Below are 21,059 nucleotides of genomic sequence, written 5' to 3' on the forward strand. Positions count from 1 at the left end.
GGGATTAAATTCCTTAAGGAAATACTATAAATTCAATGGACTCGAATTGGTTTTTGTTATTTCGTTTACATTTCTGCTTATGTTATTTTATTTTCTCCAAAATTGTTTTACAAATACAGATTACTAACAACTTGTACAGATAAAGAAAAAATAAGCTAGCTTTTTGCCTCCGATGGGAAAAATTGTTTGGTTTTATTCAATGGAAACAAATAGTTATAACCATTGAGACTTTTTCTATAGTTGCCTAGCCGGTCCAAATTTCATTGGGATATTCGATAAAATTAAAGAAAATACATTTAAATTGGTCCCACTTCAAATCTTGAGTTTGCTTAATACACAATTAGTTATTGTTCAATGGAAGAACTCAATAACAAGAAGAAGAATCCCAAAATCATTAATGGCTGTAAGTAATATTTTCTCTTCAATTTCTGGTTTTTGCACCTTAATTAGCTTGTTATTCTTGATTATGACTTCCTTACAAGGCAAAGGTGCTGTTGAAATCATAGATTTTGGATGTTAAAAATCTTAGGAATCTTCTTATTTTGTAGATTAAGATATTAGTATGTGATTAAAGAACAAATTCAAAGTTGTTTCTCAGGGAACAAAAGCTTAGGGATTAAATTTTAGTCGTGTTAGTATATTTACTTTAACAACTTTTTTGAATGATTGTTAACTATTGTATTGTATCGTATTGTTACTTTAAATATAATTTTTTTTATTGTTACTTAAATTTTATTATATTGTATCGTTAAATCGATCGATACGTAACGACCAAAAGTATCACTTTATAGAACGATCGATTTGGTGTGGTCGCGTTGTTACCTTATTTTTTCCTCTCATCTTGCCTTTTTTTATTATTGAATAATCATATTTTATCATTTACCCTACCATTTTTATTTAATAATATTACCTCGTACCTTACTTTTTTTATATATATAATATTGCAAGTTTATTCTTCATATTGTGGGTTCATGACATCATGAAATAACTGCAAACAATACAATATATCCTAACATTGTACACATCAAAACGATACAGTACAATACGACACATTATGAAACGATACATAACAACCATCCAAAATAAGTTGTAAGTCCTATATATGCAATGAGTCTTTTAGTCATGTCAATGATTTATATTCCAGTAGAAAATACATAAAACTTTAATGGAGCGACATGTTCAATGATGACTCATACAACCGACCTCAACTTGCTTAATATTGAAGCGTTGTTGTATACTCGTTGCAGCACGTATCACATGTTCCTAAGTTCGGAAACTGGGATGGTGACAACGTGCCATACACAGCCTATTTTGAGAATGCGCGCAAAGGAAAAGGCGGTAAGATGATAAATCCAAATGATCCTGAGGAGAATCCAGAGGTTTTTGCATATAGAGGATATGAAGATGCTAGAATTAATGTTTCTCCTGCGAGAACTCCTTTAGTCGAAACGCCTCAGTACAATTATGGTCATCGCAGAAATCTTTCTGATAATCTTGTAAGTTCAGTTAACCAACCAACTGTCTGTCGCAGAATATCTGATGCTAAGAAGAATAAGAATGATCGCGGCAATATATTCGTTCCACCTAGTCCTAATAGACTGAAAAATAGCAGAAATCCATCTGATGATCTTGTAAGTTCTTCTCTCTTTGATTGTCTAAATTTAAATTTATTGTCTCTTTAGAAAACACTGAATGATATACTCTGCTTTGAACGTGCAATAATTTTTATGTAGTGACAATAGTCTCTTTAAATGTTTGGTTAGAGCTTTAGAATCATCATTTTGGGGGTGAGGATCATACAATATCTTTGAATTAAAACTTTGTCTAGTGTTATTCTTAGTATAAAATTCTGTAACAACACTGTAAGAACATGCAAGAAGTAATATATCATAGATGCAGGGGCGGATGTAGAGCAAAGGGTACGGGTTCCCGTGAATCCAGTAATTTTTACATAAATTCTATATTTATACTAAAAAATTCACTAAACGTATAAGAATATTTAGTTTGGAACCCAGTACGTTGGTCCAGTCTTCATGTAGATTAACTTGAGATTGTTATAGGAACTCATAAGCTTAAAATTCTGGATTCGCCTCTGCATAGATGTGACATTGATGATTAAGCTGATCCATCTTTCTTGCTATATCCAGATAATAGGTAGGAGTATAAACTAAAATATTCTGGGGCTACAAAGATAGTTATTAAATCATTAGCACAACATAAAAACATTCCCCTGGAGTAGCTGTTAATACGAATAAGAGAAACTCTATTATAAACATCTTATTGAGAGCCAAAGTTTATATTATTTCATGTCCCGCTGCTAAAATGAAGTCTTTTTCAAGGCAAAAACTTACTTGCACTCGATATTTACACCTAGGAATAGCAAACTGGCGGGTCGGGTCGGATATGGTTTGTGTCAAAATGGATAATGAAAAACGGATAAATTATCTGACTCAACCCATATTTAATACGGATAAATTATCCATATTATCCATAACTTCTTGAATATGATCACTTTTGGGAGAATTCCTAGTATCCCAAACTTGAGAACCTCCGATTTGAGGCTTTACAAATGTAAAAGTTAAACTCATTGGTTAACATTGGTTAATCATTTTCTAAATGGATAATATGGTTCTTACCCATATTTGACCCGTTTTTAAAAAGTTCATTATTCAACCCATTTTTTAATAGATAATATGGGTGTTTAGCTGTTTTCTTTTGACCATTTTGCCACCACCGTACTCCTACTTCAATAGGAGGGGTTCTTCTCTTTTGAATCTAATATCCTATTTTTATATCTTTGATTGTATTTAATCAAAGTAAAGGCAGAATATCTCGAGACCCTTATAAACTTGACATATTTTAATCAGTGCGCAACTGATTTATTTTTTTCTTGACTACCTCCTGAACTATTTTTGTGTGTGCACTGAATAAAACGTTTTTTTTTTTGTTATTTTATAGGCGCATTAAAGCTTAATTTCCTATAGATATTGTAAATTTCTGAGTGGTCAAGAAATATGTCTCTAATTGAACCCTACAGTCTTATTATTCATCCGCGTCAGTACCAAAATTTGGAGCTCTTGCATATAAACTTACCGTATATTATGTTGGAACTCCAGCACATAATGAAATTCCAGCACATTATGCTAGAAAATTCATATGTAAAAAATTCGAGCTCTAGCATATTATGCTGGAATATTTCCAGATTTTTAAGGGTATTTTTGTTAAGATTTTATCTTTACATAAAAAAGTGACTAAATATGATTACTTTTGAAACTGTGATTATTTTTTAATTAACAATTATAAATTTGGCTATTTTTGATTTTTTTTCCCGACAGTCTTATTATTCATCAGCATCAGTACCAAAATTTGGAGCATGGGATGAGAAAGATCCCAAATCTGGAGAAGGATTTACAGTAATTTTCAACAAAGTAAAAGAGGAAAAGCAAATAGCAGCTGCTAAGTTCCCTATTGTGCAGCCACAACCAAACATGCCTTCCTCACATAAAACTAATGCTAAATCAAAGGTATGTCTCATTTTCGAGATTTTAAGAAAAAAGAGCAGATCTATATGGAAAACAGACGATAATTGTTTTCGACTCGAACTATATATAGTAGTGGATGTAGTGGTACTCCACACCCGCTCGCTTAAATCAAGATCTTGTATGATATTTTTGGACTTGCACGCATGGTTGTTTGGAGTCTGGGATGATCCGAGCGCATTTTGGCGCGTCATGTGAGAATTGGTGAAAATGATCTTTAAAGTTGAAATTCTTGAGTTTTGATCATCGATTCTTGTTATTTGATGTTATTTTGATGATTTGAGATAGCGAGGAAGTTTGTAGGATGTTATTACACTCGGGTGCATGTTCGGTATGGAGCCCGAGGGGCTCGGGTGAGTTTTGAGTGTGTTACGGATGGGTTTGCTACTGTTGGCGCCCAACAGTTGTTGGTGTCCAGTTGCATATCTCGTATTTGCAAGGTCAGGCTCGCATTTGCGGTCACAGGATCGCATTTCCGATAAAGGGGCTGAGCTGGGTGTCTTCGCATTTGCGAAGGCAGGTTTTCTTTGTTGTCTGTTTATCGTCATTCAAGATTTCTTTATTAGCAACTGCATGACGTAATGTTATTTCTATCACAAAAGTTGACTCATCTACATGTGTGCCATTGACAAAAATGGAATAAGAAATTATATAAATTTAGTAACTTTACCTATAGTTAAAATGGATTCACACTCATTCTTTAGGCATTCCTACATATTATTTGGTTTTCTGATTTTTCTTATTTTCTACTATTTTGCAGATGTTTTGCTGCCTCTTTTGAACATCTACATTCTCAAGTCTAATGATAATTTTGCTCCCATTCCTCTCACTCTATGGCTGAAGAATTTTGTATTAATGTTTCTTGTGGAAAAAATATTGGTTACATTTCACTCAAATTTTATTAATGCATCTTTGTTGATAAAAAACATGGTATATGTATATTTATTTCTACTGATAATTTCGGTATTCGTTATTCGCATTAGAATCCGACTAATCTGGATTCGCGTCGCGTAAGGCCCATTTGAAAGCAAACGCTGACAACAACAGAAAGGAAGGGGTCCATGGACATTAATATATCGAGATATTGACGGACCATATAACTTAAACTCATTGCAAATAAATTATATTAAACTCAATGCAAATAAACTATACAACCTAGCGTTATCGAATTGATGAAAGTCGTATTGACTGAGTTTTTAATATTCACTATATAACAACAACAACAACATTCCAGTATAATCCCACAAGTGGGGTCTGGGGAGGGTAATATGTACGCAGACCTTATCCCTACCCCGAGGGGCAGAGAGACTGTTTCCAGGAGACCCTCGGCTCAAGAGAGCAACAAGAGACAATATATTAGTACTATCAATAGGCTCATAATAAAACATATAATACATAACATAAAATAAAAATAACAACAATATAAGAAATATAGAAAATACGAAAATGATGGAGAAAAGGATGTAAGGTATACGAATATCCAACAGATATAGCGCTGCATCAGTAGCTGATCAGTAACATCCTAAGACTAACTCCTAAATGGTTAGTCTCACTCTAGTGCGCTGTATTAATATTCACAAACTACCCTCTAACCTACAACCTTAATGCTCGACCTCCACAATTCCCTGTCAAGGGTCATGTCCTCGGAAATCCTAAGTCGTGTCATGTCCTGCCTGATCACCTCCCCCAATACTTCTTAGGCCTCCCTCTACCTCTCCTCGTGCCCACCATCGCCAGTCGCTCACACCTCCTCACTGTATAATTTATGAGTATTTGGTGGTAATTGTAAGGTCTCTTGACATATGACGTTATTCTATATGTGAAAAATTTTAAAACTAGAATTTAACTCTCAAAAACACAAGACACTTTCTCTTGAAAGGAAATAAAAAGGAAAAAAAGAAATGGCCAAATCATAGTCATACTAAAAAGAATAAAATGGACATGTATTTATAACAACATGATACTAATGGATTTAATGGAAAACAATAAAATAACGGCCATTATTTCGATCAATAAAGTTTCGTGAGTTAATATGAAATGAAAAGAGAAACAAAAGTTCTTAATAATCTAGTTAATCATGTGGGAATCCCCACATAATAGCTAAAAAAGAAATTAAAAAAATCATGGGGGAACCAAAGTAGCTTATAGTACTACTACTATAGCTGTTTTAATTTATGTGGCGGAGCTCCAATTTCGAAAGTCAAACTTTTTAATTTTCATTGTGAATTAGGACATAGAATCTTTAAGTTTTTTTTAATAATATTTATATATTTGCAAACTTTTATTTTTGACTGTGAATTCGGGCATAAAATCTTTAAGTTTTTTGAAATAAAAATTATATATTTGGAAACTATGTAAAAAATAGTGTAGGTCACAATAATTAACAATTCAAAATATATAAGAGGCATATGAAAAAATTGCGATAAAAAAAATTCGTTTGACTCTAAAAATTCGAACTCAACCACATAAATTGGGACGGAGGGGTATTAGTATTATTAATTATTTGAATAGGCACTACTCTTCTGTCACGCTTTTGGGTTTTGGCTGTCTCTTCTTTCGGTTGTTGTAATTTGAATTTCAAAATTTGAGATTATTGGATAAATAAACATTTTTTCAAAGATTCTTTTCGAGTCAATTCTTATCCTAAATTTTGAACACAATGACAACACCATCAATTATTAACCTAGATTTAAATATTTATACGGAGGGAATTAAGCAAAAAAGAAAATCACAATTGAAAATATAATGAAGTTTACAGAAACTCTCTATCTTAGCTTGTGCATACCTGTCTTCTTAGAGTCCGTTTGGCTTAGCTGATTTAGAGTAGCTGATAAACATTAGGTGCTGAAAAATACTTGTAAGTGTTGAAACTAATTTAAAAAATAAACAGTTACGTGTTTGGATAAATATGCTGAAATTAATAATATGCAGCTGAAGAACTGGGTATATGAAGAGTTTTGTTTTAAAAAGAAGTATTTTAGGGATAGAATAGTAAATATTTTGGTCAAACTTAAAGTGCTTATAAGCTAAAATTTGATAAGTTGGGGGATACCAACTTATGGTTTTTGGCTTATAAGCACTTAACTTATAAGTACTTTTAATTTTACCAAACACGTAGATTAGCCAAAAAGTGCTTATAAGCCAGTTTGACCAGCTTATAAGCTTAGCCAAACACCCTCTTATTTTATCCCACTTACCTCCATATATTATCTACATAGTTGAAGACACTAATAGGTTGTGCGTTCGAGTCTACCCAAGAGCAAGGTGGGAAGATCTTGGAGGGAAGGATGTCGATGGTCTATTTGGAAACAGCCTCTCTACCCCAGGGTAAGGGTAAGGTCTGCGTACACACTACCCTCCCCAGACCTCACTAAGTGGGATTATACTGGGTTGTTGTTGTTGTTGTTGTTGAAGACAGTAATAACAATATTAGATGTATATCAATGTGAGACAAACATTATGAGAGAAATTTAAAAGAGATAAAATAAATATAACTTAATTATGCTTATTCATATTCTCAAAGATGAATTGACCTAAATGTCTATTTAATTATTTTTGTTATATTACTCCATCAATTTCAATTGAAATAATATTTTCTTATTAGTTCATTTCAAAAAGAATAATATATTTATGTGTTTCAAAATAAGTTAATTTTAAATTTACCATTTTATCCTTAATAAAAAAAATTTATATCTAGACAAATATTATCATGTCACATAAAATGAACAGGAAGAAGAACAGAACAATGAAAATTGAAACATATGAAATTTAGTTTATCCTATAAGGGGTGGTTTGGTCGGGCGTATAGAATAGTGCTGAATAAGGTATATTTGTAATGCAGAGATTAGTAGTGCATAAGTTAGAATAAGAAGCTTCGAGAAAACTTGTATTTTCTAAATTATATGAAGCCAGTAAGCAAACAGCGAATCCATGGGTATTTGAACCCGAATATCTAGGAAAAAGCAGAATATTTGATGGAATGACGGGGAATCCTTTTGAACAACCCATTATAATGCAAGCATTAGTTATGAAGAGATTATTTCTTATTCACTGTTTGGTGTGGTGTATTAAAAATTAAAATGCATTGCATAATTTTGAAGAAAATTAGTTTTATACAAAAAAATCTCTATAGTCTTTAACCATGCTAATGTATACATTAATAGCCTTGGTATTGTTAATACCATAGTTTGCTATGTATTAGTTATACATATAAATATATGATAATTCTAAATACGTTGTATAACTAATACTTGCATTAGTAAATTAGTAATACATAGATTGAAAAAGTATATCAAATAAGAGATTAATAATACCAAAAGTTAATGCATGTATTATTTTGACTAACGCATCCTACCAAACGACCCCTAAATGGTAAAAAAAAAAAAAAAAACACCCTGTTTACCCACCCAGCTAAACGACGTCGTAAGATAACTTGAAATAGCGCCCTATCTGATATAAATTGCAGTAATAAGTTCCCTCTGTCAGGGTTTTCAAATTTCAGATTACTGAACCAACATTCTTCTCTTCACCATTCATCTCCGTACACAAAAATGGAGATTGTATCAAGTTCAATTTCTTCATGTTCTAAAGAGGATCAGAAGATCTATCAAAACTGGTTCAACTTCGTCGATTCAGGTATAGTTTCATTGATTCATTTACAAGCATTCTTCATTTTACATTTTCAGTGAAATCTCATTGGTTTATTGCTATGTTTTTGTCTTTCTATACGCAGATGGAGATGGTCGTATAACAGGAAATGATGCTACTAAGTTGTTTTCGTTGTCGAATTTATCTAGGCCTGAACTCAAACAGGTAGTGTTCTTATGTGCAGCTGTTCTGATTTTTTGTGATTTTGTCACTTTTTGGTTTTATTTTTGGTAAAAATGTAATTTATGATTGTTTATTTTGAACACGCGGTCTCCTTACCTTCCAAGCCATACTATTTTATATATCTGAATTACCGATATACACACACGCGCACACACATAGAGAGGCATATATGTATATATCATTTTTGAACTTACAGCTTTGTGTTTTATTCATAATTTTGCTATTTGTTTTTCATTAGTAATTTGTTTGTCATGAGTGATTAATAGGGTATATGCTGTGTTTGTTTTGATATTCAGTAGCTTTTGGTGGTGCGTTTCTCTAGTAATTTCTTATGTTAGAACTAGTCTTCTATTGATTGTTTATCGAGATGCCATCTGTTTCCATTAAATATTACAGTTAAATCTTAAAGTCTTTTGCATCTGGTATTGAAGTTTAATGTGGAGTAGTGGTTGCTTAATTAAAATTTATGTAAGTGTTGTTTATTGAGCCATCTTTTGGTTAAAAATGTTTACTAGCTTTATCTTCTAAGATATTGCCGAATTGCCAACCAATGAAATTAGATTGTGCATTGCTATTTTTCAGCATAAAATTACCTCAGTATGCATTGAGTTTAAGAGAATGTTAAGGGGGTTCTTTATTGTGTTTAAAGTAATATTGGTCTGCATAATTGGTGTTGTTGTTTGTTTGTGACTTCCTAGATATTAGCCTTGTGTGATAGCGTTAAATGACTAATTTGCAACTTTGTTGTGCTTTATCTATGAAGGTTTGGGCAATTGCAGATACTAAACGACAAGGTTTTTTGGGTTTCAATGAGTTTGTCACTGCAATGCAGGTGATTGCTGAAACTAAGCTTTTTTATTTCTATAAATACTGTATAGATTGATCAGGTATAACCTAAATGCCTTTTTTCTTCTACTGTAGTTGATCTCCTTGGCACAAGAAGGACGTGAGCTCAGCTCTGATCTCCTTAGGAGCAAAGGTAATGCTTCTTGATCGGTGTTTATAATCCATATTGAAGCATTTAGGTTCGCAGAGCCACAAAGTTATATAGGCTCAAGAATTTGAGCTCTATTTTTTCTATCAATGTTTTAAGCGAGGATAAGTATGATCCAGATATTTCTTGAATCACTATCTTATTATTTTCTGGGCATTATAGCTGAAAGATAAATCAGAAACTTCAGGAGTTGAATTTTGACATTCATTATATACACTTGAAAGGATTTACTGCCAATCTGCTTATTGGGCTACTCAATTTCAAAAACTGAAATTTGTAGTCAACGTACTTACTATTGCTACCAATTCATGCGACAAAGATAACACACATCTCAAGTCATTAGTGTGGAAGTGGTAAGAATAATGCATAACAATTGTTCTTGCAAGTTTTAGATCTATTCTTTTCAACACAGTAGTCAATTATCTGTCACGGGGATGAGAACATGTGAGTTTGTCGTGATTGACTCAGTTCTTGTTTCCTTTTCTCTTATTTATTTTTGTAGCTAATATGGAGTATTTGAGTCCTCCATCTATGGAAGGTTTGGATGCTTTATTATCCGTAAGTGCTTCTACAGTTCCATCTTATTTTCTTATTGTGAATTATAAGCCTGGTAATGTATGGTTTACTTTTTGCCTCCAAGTCGCAGAAGACTGATGGTTCGTCGATGAAAAAAATTGAAACAAATGGTCAGTATAAAATATCATTTCACATCAATGATGCTTTTACTCAAAAAAGAAGAAATATTAAGCCGTCTTGGCTAAATTGCCTAACTTGAAAATGCATACAGGAACTATACAACTGCAGCCACTGCCACCAATCAACTTGTTTTCCAGAAAATCTAGAAAGAAGGTGAGTTTTGATTTCTTTGGGATGTTGATGTTAAATCTATCTTGTGTGTATATGCTCCAATCTTTTCCACTCTCTGCCGAGGTAGCCTTGGCCTATGTTTTGTGCAGTTAAAAGTTTTCTTCCTATAATTATGTCTATGCATGGTAAGCTGATTGACCAGGAAAACTGATATCTCAAGTTCTTTGCCTGTAGTTTACAACATGCATAGTTGAATAAAAATGATGATTTCTCATTCTCATGAGAGCTAGTTATTTTCATTTGGCTTTAGATTGAGCTTTGTGCTATTTTTTCAAATTTATCATATAATTTTGTCTCTGTTCTTTCTAACACTTGGCTAACTCGCAGAATCAAAAGTTTCCCAAAGCCTTGTCCAAAAATGTAGTAATAGTGTCTTTACTACAAATTGGCTCTGGTTATTTTCTCATTTTTCATGTTGACCTTGCTAGTTTCTTTTCGTGTTTGCTTCAGATCCAGCCTTCTCTTACCGCTGTTACATCAGTAACTGATGGTTTGAAGAGACTATACAATGAAAAGTTGAAGCCGCTGGAACTTACTTACCGCTTTAATGATTTTGCATCTCCTGCTCTGGTGAGTAGAGGAAGAAGCTTATAGTAGTACTTTTCAGCAACCTTTTAGATGTCAAACTTGTCATTTGTTTGCGCTTATTTTTATCTGTTGTCATAGACGGAGAGCGATTTTGATGCCAAGCCTATGGTCATGCTTTTGGGACAATACTCGACCGGAAAAACCACATTTATCAAACACTTGCTAAAGAGCAATTATCCAGGTTAGTAATTTCATGTCCAATTTCTCTACTCATATTCTAATACCTGCCAATTCTTTTACCTAATGTTGATCCTTCTATTTGTTCTTTTCTTTTGACTCTTTTGGCTGAAATAGGTGCACACATCGGACCAGAGCCAACAACCGACAGATTCATTGTGGTTACGGTAAATAGGGAACTGTAATTGTTCCATATGTTTTATGCCCTTATTTAAAGATGCATAGGTCCATAATAATAAATGTATTAGTAATAATATATAAGAGTAATTCCCTTGCAATTTTTTCTCTCCAATAATGTTTCCATGGCAGTATGTTTATGACTCAATTTGATTGTTGTGCTCTTTCCATTATAGTGTCTTACAGTGATTTTTTGCTCAGTCTGGTCCAGATGAAAGGAGCATTCCTGGTAACACTATTGCTGTTCACAATGACTTGCCATTCACTGATTTGACGAAGTTTGGTGGTGCATTTTTGTCAAAATTTGAATGCTCCCAAATGCCACATTCTGTGAGTAAATATCTAGCAATTTATTTTACTTTTATACTATTATGACACGTAGTTTAAGAATTAGTCTAATAATTTTTTCCTTCATAGCTTCTTGATCATATTTCATTCGTGGACACTCCTGGAGTTTTATCCGGAGAGAAGCAAAGGACACAGAGAAGTTATGATTTTACGGGTGTCATCTCATGGTTTGCTGCAAAATGTGACATGATACTCCTCTTGTTTGACCCACATAAACTTGATATTAGTGATGAATTCAAACGAGTTATATCATCTTTGAAAGGTCATGAGGACAAAATCCGTGTAGTATTAAACAAGGCAGATCAAGTAGATACACAACAAGTAAGATATGATGATTATCAATACAAAATTACCTTATATTCACTTTTTTCTACTTCACAAGATGATTTTGCTTGATTCTAAAAGTTATTCTGCGTTTCGTTTTTATGGCAGCTGATGAGAGTTTATGGTGCATTGATGTGGTCTCTTGGAAAGGTTCTGAACACACCTGAAGTTGTGCGAGTCTATATAGGGTAAGAGGAAGGTCTTTTTTAGTTCTCTATAATTTGATCAAAGTTGCTACATTATATGCTTAGAGATGATCATTTGATAGCATGCCGACTATAAAAGAAATGAAGAAAAGTTTATAGCTAACACCTTTTGTGCATGACTTTAACATTTGTCAACATTTTTAATCATAGTCATTCTTCACATGGTGTAAGCTCTCGCGACTTTTGGCTTTGCAGCTCTTTCAACGACAAACCAGTTAATGAAGAAGCTGTTGGTCTTACTGGAAAGGATCTTTTTGAAAAAGAGCAAGATGACCTTCTTGATGATTTGATAGATATTCCTAAGAAGGCTTGTGATCGTCGAGTAAGATCACCTTCCTTTTCTAATACCTCTTCTTGTCCAATGGCATTTCAATTTGCTTAACATTGTGTACCAGATGGTTTTGGATTCTCATATAAGTTTTGTACTACTGCAGATCAATGAATTTGTTAAACGTGCCAGAGCGGCAAAGATCCATTCCTACATAATTAGCCATCTTAAGAAGGAGATGCCTGCATTGATGGGCAAATCCAAAACCCAGCAGAAACTCATCCAGAATCTTGATAACGTGTTCGAAAAGGTCTCTTTCTGAACACACTTGTACTAAATGGATCTCTTTATATTTCAGATATGTGCTTATATTGAATTTACATTTACGACACAGGTCCAGAAAGAATTTCGTTTACCAGCTGGTGATTTCCCAAGTGTTGATCATTTTAGGGAAGTTTTAAGTCATTACAGTATCAATGATTTTGAGAAATTGAAGCCCAAAATGATTCAAGCTGTCGATGACATGCTCGGTCATGACATCCCAGAGCTTCTGAAGAACTTCAGAAATCCTTATGAGTAAAGCTCCTTAATGTTTGCACCACTTCAAGAAGTTTTGAGGTTGAAAGTTTTGCATGAATGATGATTCAGAATGTTACTTTTATCTTGATGTAAATTTACTGCAGTTTCGTGCATTCTTTGCGCTGTGAATTCGAACCTCATTCAGTTCGTTATGATAAATAGATAACATTCAGAGCTTAAATTTGCTGTGTCACCATCCATTCTATATTTTTTTATTCTTTTTTCTTTGAAGCAAATTTGCTTCATTGAGCCGAAGGTCTTCCGGAAACAGCCTCTCTACTTCTTATGAGCCCAGCTTAGCATATATACTACCCTTCTCAGACACCCTCGTGGGAATACATTGGGTATGTTGTTATTGTTCTTTGAAGCAAATTATATCAAAGTCAGCAGAATCAAGTTACAGATTAGTTTGCAAAATCAAGTTACAAATTAGTTTCATCATCTACGCAAATCACAAAGTTTACTTAATAAGAAAATTACTACAACATATCATCACGATAAAAGAATGGAAAGGAAAATTTTGGAAATGAAGGGCTTGATTCTCTCTTCCTTCTTCTTCTCCTCTTGGTAAACTTCCTCAAGAATTTACCTTAAGAGTAGTATCTCCAGAAATGGCCTTCCATATCTCAACAAACATAACATCATCATCATTCTTTCCTCTAGCAACATGATTATTCAGATTCGCCCCAGCTCAGGACAAGTAAACATGGGCGAAAACGGAGACCAGCTAGATACATTATCTCCACTATTCTTAAAATTCTCCATGGAAAATCCTAAAGGCATAAATCCCCAACTACAGAAATAAGCTTCTTTTCCATCAATAATTGGTGGAGGGGATGCAATTCTCACAGCTTGAAAAGCCCTCTTACAATTTCGACACGAAAATGTACAATCAACATAATCCAAAGGGTACTCATACATAACATAACAATAAGGACATGCAGTCCAGAAGCTCGGTATCTTATTTGATGCATCATTTGCATTCCCTTCTTTCTCCTTCACATTACTCGCATTATCACTAGTATTAGCAGACCTGTTTTCATTGTTCCCCACCACATTCTCATTTCTATCGGGGCGCTGTTGATTACCATGCTGCTCTACAGAAACCACTGGCTCTCGCCCTCGGGTCGAGCTCAACCCATTGCCAAATGGTGTGTTTTCTCTATTTAAGCTTCTCTCGGAAGTTACCACATTCTCATTTCTATCAGGGGGCTGTTGATTACCATGCTGCTCAACAGAAACCACCTGCTCTCGCCCTCGGGTCGAGCTCAACCCATTGCCAAATGGTGTGTTTTCTCTGTTTAAGCTTCTCTCGGAAGTTACAGGCTGTGGTTGGTTTAAATTGAAGAATGTCACAGGTTGGTCATCTGTGTTTGAAAATGAAACAGAGCTCACTGGTTGTGTCTGTTGTCTCAGAAATGTTGCAGGTTGTTGCAGCTGATGTTGTTGCTCTGTACCCGAGCTAGCCATAGAAGTCACAGATTCTTGTTCACGATTCAGAAATGTGACTGGCATAGAAAATCCAGCGTGTGGGTCTCTAACTCCAGTAGCATGTGACCCTTGATCTTGACTAGGCAAATTCACAAACACTTGGTCTGCAGTTGAACCAGGTATTTCAGAATATCCACCATGTTGCACAAAACTCACTGGAGTAGGTGTAGAAGCAACTGGGTAAAGATTAACGAAGAAACCCAGCTCTTTATCATACATACTTTTCCTCAGTGGGTTAGAAAGAACTGAAAATGCATCAACAACAAGGCGAAAAGCCTGATCTGAAAACGGAAAATTGTTGTTCTGAGGATTCAAAAGAAGAGCAAATCGGCGATACTGATCGGCGATGAATTCGAAATCTTGGGTTTGATTAGGAGGTATTTGGAGGATAGAGTAGTAATCAAAGTAGTGGTTGTTTATCCGTTTGGCGCCGGCGATTAAGGTGTCGATGATACCGAGTATTTGGTCGGTAGCGTGTGATAATGTCGGGTCGGATTCACGGGCACGGGTCGCAAATGATTTGCTGCCGACTAGGTCACGATTTGTGAGGAGTTTTTCGGCGATTGATAGCCACCGTAATGCTTCAGATGGGTTTGTCGGGGGAGGGCTATTGATGAAGAAAGGATGTTCCATTTTTAGGGTTTTAGGAAGCAATAATGGAGGAAGGAGGAAATAAGGAAAGAGAGAGTGCCTACTTATAACCTGTTTGGCAAAGCTTATTTTTGGCCAACAGTGTTTTTTTTGTTTTTTGGAAACAGCCTCTTTATCCTTCGGGGTAGGGGTAAGGTCTGCGTACATATTATCCTCCCCAGACCTTATTTGTGGGATTATACTGGGTCGTTGTTGTTGTTGTTGTTGTTGTAGTGTTTTTTTTGTTTTCGCCAACAGCATTTTTGACCAAACATTGAGGTATTTGGTCAAGCTTATTTTTGGCCAACAGTATTTTTTTTTCTTTTCGCCAACAACACTTTTGACCAAAAATTGAGGTGTTTGGCCAAACTTATTTTTGGCCAACAGTGTTTTTTTTTTCTTTTCGCCAAAAGCATTTTTGACCAAAAATTGAGGTGTTTGGCCAAGCTTTTGGAAGGGAAAAAAGTGCTTTTGAGGAGAAACAGAAGCAGTTTTGGAGAAGCAGAAAAAAAGTAACTTCTCTACAAAAGTACTTTTTTGAGAAAAATACACCTAGAAACAGTTTTTTAAAGCTTGGTCAAGCACTAATTGTTGCTCAGAAATGCTTTTCAAACTAATTAGTCAAACACAAACTGATTCTCACCAAAAGTACTTTTGAGAAAAGCACTTTTAAAAAAAATACTTATAAGTTGATTTTTGCAGCTTGGCCAAACGGGTTATTAGATTGGACGAAAAAGGACTGTGTGTGTGAAATGACATACAAGTCACATGTTGTTTGCATATTGTTTTGTTTAAACTAATAATCTTACGAGTAGTTTGGTCTGAAACAAGTTATTTCGGGATTTATTATCCCAGGATTAGTTATTTAATCCTTTTATAAAGATAAATGAACACTACAGTTACGGAATAATTAATCCCGAAATTAGTTATACCGCAATTTTATTCAATCAAACATGGGATAAACTTATTTTAAATTTAATTCCGAGATTAATTATCCATTATCTCTCGTACCAAACGAACCCTTACTACATTATGTCTCTTACAATTTTAAAATTAAGAAAATGATCTTTTCAGATCTCTTATGTGTAAAAGACCGATCTCTTACATGTAAAAATAAATCTTTCATGTGTAAAAAAAGAAGGTAAAGTTATGAAACTAAAACCAAGTTTGTAAAAAGCCATAATACCAATTGACCCGTTTTAATTTATGTAAACCTATTTAAATGGGCACGAAGTTTAAGAAAAAAAGAAATTTTTGAACTTGTAGTGTAAAATGAGATACATGTATTTTGTGTGGCTATAAATCATTATATAAAAGTATATTATTTTCAAATATGAAAAAAAGTCAATTTTTTTGACATGAACTAGAAAGAAAATATGTTCGCATAAATTGAAACGAGTGAAATATATAATATATTTTATCCGTTAAAAAATTCTTTCCTTCTTTATTTCCTAAGTAGTCTATTTCAAAAAATTTGATTTCAATATTTCCTTAATACTCTTAAGAAAATATGGCAGGCTTCAAACAACAAGTTTCAAAATTTTTACAAACATACAAATGTTATAGCGTAGTTAAGACTATATATCTCAAAATTCTTTCCTTCTTTATTAAAGATTGTATCAAGTCAAATTAAGACAATCCCTCTCTCTTTTAACCAATTTCCTTTTTCTAATCTATAAATTCTCTTATTTTAGTTTTTAAATTTAAGCCCGTTTGGACATAAGAATTTTTTTATTTTTTTTTCGAAATCAGTGTTTGGCCATAAATTTTATAATTTTCATTTGAAAATGAATTTTGAAATTTTTCGAAAATTTGAAAAACTCCAAAAAATTATTTTTCAAAATTTTCTCTCAGATAACTCACAAAATTTCAAAAATAACCCAAAATTATATTCATGTCCAAATACAACGCTAATTTTCAAATACTATAATTTTCACTTTTTTTTTTTTTAGAATTTTATAATTCTTATATCCATGCGCCCGCTAAATTTCCCAACTATGAATTTTTGTAAGATTCTCTTAATTCATTGAATTTATCAAATACCTTTTTTGCTTCTTTGAATTTATCACAAAACAGGTGTGGGCCTTAAAATATATATATTAAACTTATTTCCCATAGTAAAAATACGTAGAAAATTTCATAATCATCAAACGGCCAAAGATCCGAATCCGAATAAAAGTAGTCCCTTTCCCATTTAATTCAGAAGTATTAAACTATTGCATTTCTATCTCCAACAAGAAAATCATCACCTTTTTTTCTCTTTAATTTTTTTTTTTTTAAAGTGTTTGAGCTTATTAGTCAGCAATGGAGAAATTAGGGAAAAGATTTCTAGGAAAAGTAGCAATTGTGACAGCTTCTACACAGGGTATAGGTTTTAGCATAGCTGAGCGCCTTGGTTTAGAAGGTGCTTCTGTTGTTATCTCCTCCAGAAAACAGGTTTGCTTTTTAAACAAAAAAATTAAAATTAGTAAAAAAAAAAATTATTTTATCTTTCAGATAATTCTTTGTTAATGTATTTCATAATTTTCTTGTTTCAAATTTCAGTGACTTCTTCTAATGAGTCTGTTTAGCTTGGCCAAAGTTTGATGCTTCTGTATTTGATTGCATTTTCTAAAATTGGGTTTTCATCTTTTCACATAATTTGCTGTTGAGTGTTGATGTTTCAAGACCTTTAATCAGAGGTCTTGGGTTCGTGCCATGGAATGAAGAAATTACCGGGAGTGTTTCCCATTTAATGGGTCCTCTTTAATGGGTACTATGTGGCACGAATCACGATTAGTTGGCCATTTTACCTGATGGTTAAACAAAAAAATAGAAATTAACATTACCAGTAAAGATTCCTTTAATTCTTTATTGGATGTTTCTAGTTTGGCCAAAGTTTGAAGCTTTTTCTGTGTTAGATTTGATATTTTGAAATGAGTGTTTGATTATTTTAGATATTTGTTGATATTTCATCGTTTCTTGTCAAGTTTATGTGAAATCTTCATTTGGGTATTTCTAATTTGGCCAAAGTTTGGTGCTTTTTGTGTCTTTGATTGCATATTTGATGGGTGTTTATTGAAAAAATGAAATCTTTCAAGAATTCCATACGTTGATATTGGGGTAAAATACTAACATGGTTTGCTGAGTCTTCAATTTTGCTTAGAATGGATTTTATTTGCTTGTTGAAAGTTTTGAACTATATATAGTTTGGTTGCTTGTTTGTGCATTTGGTGTTTTGACTTGAGGGTTCTTTTAATCTGTTCATTTTACAGAAAAATGTTGATGAAGCAGTACAAAAACTTACCGATCGAGGAATCGAAGTTTTTGGAGTCGTATGTCATGTGTCCAATGCACAACAAAGGAAGAATTTGATCGACAAGACCATTCAGGTATCTCACTAGTGTATTTATCACTTGTTCAATCAATCAGATTCAGAAGTTTGAGTTCAAATGTATGGTATATATCAGATACTAATGAACTCTCAGAAGTTATTAAAAACCGAGATATGCACTAATGTCAAATTGGTTGGTGCTTGAATTCTTCACTGGCTAAATTTGCTGGTGAAAGAAACTTGTTAGCTTGTAATCCTTTTCTAGTGTGAGCATACTTTTCTTAATAACAATGGTGTGCGGGCCAGCTTACTCGCACCTTGAATATTCTACCAGCTACCCGCTACCTCTCTCACCATCATAGGTATTGCATAGGTACATAGGTACCTGGTAATTCTGCCCACCAATGTTTAGGTAGATGATAAGAAATCACTTTGTATTTTTTGTCTCTGCCAGCTTTCCAAGGTTTGCACCCACTTTTGCGTGTAAACCTGGAGATGCTTTTCCTCAATTGGTCCTCGTGCATGAGGTTCGTAGGGGAGTCTAACCGTTTCATCATATTAGAGTGATTGTTGTTTACTATTCTTAAAATGGCTGCTCTCCTCTTCAGCTTGAGATGGAGCCATTTAAGGAATCATTTAGATAAGAAGTTTGTGAAGTATATTGGACATCGATTTAGACTTTGTGAAGATATTAAATTTATGTTCAGTGCCAGAAGCTTAATAGGTATTTGCATTCTCTATAAATTCTGGAGAGAAAAACCAAGAGTAATAAATATGAACACGGTGGACTAATAATCTATTAACGACTAATTTCCAGGTAGCTTGATAAATGCATGTTTACCTCAATGTAATCTTTTAACTATTGGACAAGGCACCAATAGATATTTTAATGTGAAGGGTGTAGTTATGTACTGATATTAATCGCATCTGGTCCAGGTTCTTGGTATAATATTTGTGAAAGCGTCAAATTAAGGTTGATTTATGATCACAAATTAAGATAGATTTTGCTAATTGAAATTTGTCATTTTTCAGAAATATGGGAAATTAGATGTTATTGTGTCAAATGCTGCTGTAAATCCTACGGTGGATGCGATATTGGAAATTAAAGAACCAGTCCTTGACAAGTTGTGGGACATCAATGTGAAAGCCGCAATATTATTACTTCAAGTAAGTCATTTGATATGAATAAATTCAATAGAAACTTGTCTGATATGCATACTCTATAAAAATTTAATTGAGGACGTTAGAAGATGCTAATATTTTCTTTTTATCACATGTTTCAGTTTATTCTGGTTTCCATTGTAACAATATTACTTTTAATTGTTCTTGGCACGGCACATAATATTTTACTCTTTTAACCACTTACAGGATGCAGCTTCTTACCTTCAGAAGGGTTCCTCAGTTGTTATAATTTCCTCTATTGCTGGTTATACGCCACCAGCTGCCATGGGAATGTATGGAGTAACAAAAACAGCCCTTCTCGGATTGACCAAGGTACTTATTGTGGCATTATTGGCATATCAAGTAACCACATCGTATTGGGGCATTTGCACAAATGGCCTTTTCTTCGGGCACTATTTAAATTACGTCCCCATTAGCCTAAGAAGAAATATTCATTCAACTACTTTTGAAGACGAAATTTAGTCCACTGGGCTAACGAGGACAAAATTTAAAGAGTGGCCTCATAGAAAGGCTGCAAATTCCTAATTTCCTTCTAACTTGTGGGCTTTCAGGCTCTCGCGGCTGAAATGGCTCCAAATACTCGTGTGAACTGTGTAGCACCAGGTTTTGTACCCACACATTTTGCTGAATTTATCACCGGAAATGCCAATGTGGTAAGTTCTCAAAATATTTGGATCTCTATCTGTCGTCAGTTAACATTTGATCAAGTTAACAGTTTATTTACTAGATGGTGCTTGTATTTAGAGGAGAGAACTTGAGGCTAAGACATTACTCAATAGGCTCGGAACAACACAAGACATGGCCGCGGCTACTGCCTATCTGGCATCAGAAGATGCTGCGTATGTAACGGGAGAAACTCTTGTAGTTGCTGGTGGAATGCATGCAAGACTGTAGCATCCTTCTTTTAAGTCCTCCCCCATCTTTTATAATCTCGTTATCGCTTCTCCATAATAGGAAATTACCATGATATTAAAAATTATGGTCTTTGTGCTCCTTTCATTGTTTTAAAACTACACTTGAAATACAAGGGGTACTGTGTTCTCCCCCTCACTGTTCTTTCCTTGCATTTAGTGAAGTAATATCTCCTATCTTGGAGCTAACAATAACATTTACTTGTTCCTGCTTTACAATGACAACAACAAACCCACTGAAATCCCCAAAGTGGGTCCGGAGAGGATAATGTGTATGCAGACCTTACCCCTACCCTATGAAGGTAGAGAGGCTATTTTCGATAGATCCTCGGCTCAAGAACAGTGAAAATGAGGGATTTGTTCCTCCATTTAGTGAAGTACTATCTCCTATCTTGGAGCTAACAATAACACTTACTTGTTCCTGCTTTACAATAACAACAAAAAACCGAGTGAAATTTTGCAAGTGGGGTTTGTGGAGGGTAATGTGTACACAGACTTTACCTCTATCATACGATGGTAGAGAGGTTGTTTCCGATAGACCCTTGGCTCAAGAACAGTGAAAAGGAGGGATTTGTTCCTGCTTTCTTTTCAGAATTATAATGTTGAGGCGGACGTTTTTAGGTTTGTAATCTTGA

General features: G+C 34.0%; 4 protein-coding genes across 6 annotated transcripts; 3 read left to right on the plus strand and 1 right to left on the minus strand.

Moving 5' to 3' along the window:
• Positions 1–340: 340 nt before the first annotated feature.
• On the plus strand, positions 341–4,388 carry LOC104220537 (RPM1-interacting protein 4-like). The gene is made up of 4 exons (XM_009771421.2): positions 341–403; positions 1,248–1,631; positions 3,336–3,524; positions 4,300–4,388. Exons 1-4 carry the CDS (start codon positions 398–400, stop codon positions 4,318–4,320), a joined length of 600 nt encoding a protein of 199 aa, XP_009769723.1. The 5' UTR covers positions 341–397; the 3' UTR covers positions 4,321–4,388.
• Positions 4,389–8,036: 3,648 nt separating this feature from the next.
• Positions 8,037–13,078, plus strand: LOC104220536 (EH domain-containing protein 1-like). Of its 2 annotated transcripts, none has more exons than XM_009771420.2 (16): positions 8,037–8,174; positions 8,272–8,351; positions 9,133–9,201; positions 9,291–9,348; positions 9,866–9,921; positions 10,004–10,049; positions 10,151–10,212; positions 10,681–10,800; positions 10,897–10,999; positions 11,113–11,162; positions 11,374–11,502; positions 11,590–11,841; positions 11,953–12,032; positions 12,246–12,372; positions 12,485–12,628; positions 12,713–13,078. In XM_009771420.2, exons 1-16 carry the CDS (start codon positions 8,090–8,092, stop codon positions 12,896–12,898), a joined length of 1,647 nt encoding a protein of 548 aa, XP_009769722.1. In that variant the 5' UTR covers positions 8,037–8,089; the 3' UTR covers positions 12,899–13,078. The 2 variants fall into 2 exon arrangements, with proteins under 2 accessions (XP_009769722.1, XP_070030239.1); XM_070174138.1 differs by having other exon boundaries at positions 10,010–10,049.
• A 494-nt stretch (positions 13,079–13,572) lies between these two features.
• Positions 13,573–15,021, minus strand: LOC104220535 (uncharacterized). The gene has a single exon (XM_070147399.1). The coding sequence runs from the start codon at positions 15,019–15,021 to the stop codon at positions 13,573–13,575; it is 1,449 nt and encodes a 482-aa protein (XP_070003500.1).
• Positions 15,022–17,143: 2,122 nt separating this feature from the next.
• Positions 17,144–20,563, plus strand: LOC104220534 (tropinone reductase-like 3). 2 transcript variants are annotated; one of them, XM_009771417.2, is made up of 6 exons: positions 17,144–17,454; positions 18,273–18,389; positions 19,364–19,498; positions 19,700–19,825; positions 20,065–20,166; positions 20,258–20,563. In XM_009771417.2, the coding sequence occupies exons 1-6, from the start codon at positions 17,323–17,325 to the stop codon at positions 20,405–20,407; spliced, it is 762 nt and encodes a 253-aa protein (XP_009769719.1). In that variant the 5' UTR covers positions 17,144–17,322; the 3' UTR covers positions 20,408–20,563. The 2 variants fall into 2 exon arrangements, with proteins under 2 accessions (XP_009769719.1, XP_009769720.1); XM_009771418.2 differs by having other exon boundaries at positions 17,180–17,454; positions 20,241–20,563.
• The last annotated feature ends 496 nt before the right edge of the window (positions 20,564–21,059 follow it).

This window comes from Nicotiana sylvestris, chromosome 5 (genome assembly GCF_000393655.2).
Source record: "Nicotiana sylvestris chromosome 5, ASM39365v2, whole genome shotgun sequence".
Lineage (NCBI taxonomy): Eukaryota > Viridiplantae > Streptophyta > Magnoliopsida > Solanales > Solanaceae > Nicotiana > Nicotiana sylvestris.

Bases quoted from the DNA above. Each gene is read 5' to 3' on its own strand.
- LOC104220536 (XM_009771420.2), top strand. From the start codon at position 8,090: ATGGAGATTGTATCAAGTTCAATTTCTTCATGTTCTAAAGAGGATCAG. The intron at 9,202-9,290 runs GTGATTGCTGAA...CTTCTACTGTAG, and splicing joins AGTTTGTCACTGCAATGCAG to TTGATCTCCTTGGCACAAGA. The intron at 9,349-9,865 runs GTAATGCTTCTT...TTATTTTTGTAG, and splicing joins TGATCTCCTTAGGAGCAAAG to CTAATATGGAGTATTTGAGT.
- LOC104220534 (XM_009771417.2), top strand. From the start codon at position 17,323: ATGGAGAAATTAGGGAAAAGATTTCTAGGAAAAGTAGCAATTGTGACA. The intron at 18,390-19,363 runs GTATCTCACTAG...GTCATTTTTCAG, and splicing joins TGATCGACAAGACCATTCAG to AAATATGGGAAATTAGATGT. The intron at 20,167-20,257 runs GTAAGTTCTCAA...GCTTGTATTTAG, and splicing joins TCACCGGAAATGCCAATGTG to AGGAGAGAACTTGAGGCTAA.
- LOC104220535 (XM_070147399.1), bottom strand. From the start codon at position 15,021: ATGGAACATCCTTTCTTCATCAATAGCCCTCCCCCGACAAACCCATCT.
- LOC104220537 (XM_009771421.2), top strand. The intron at 1,632-3,335 runs GTAAGTTCTTCT...TTTTCCCGACAG, and splicing joins GAAATCCATCTGATGATCTT to TCTTATTATTCATCAGCATC. The intron at 3,525-4,299 runs GTATGTCTCATT...ACTATTTTGCAG, and splicing joins AAACTAATGCTAAATCAAAG to ATGTTTTGCTGCCTCTTTTG.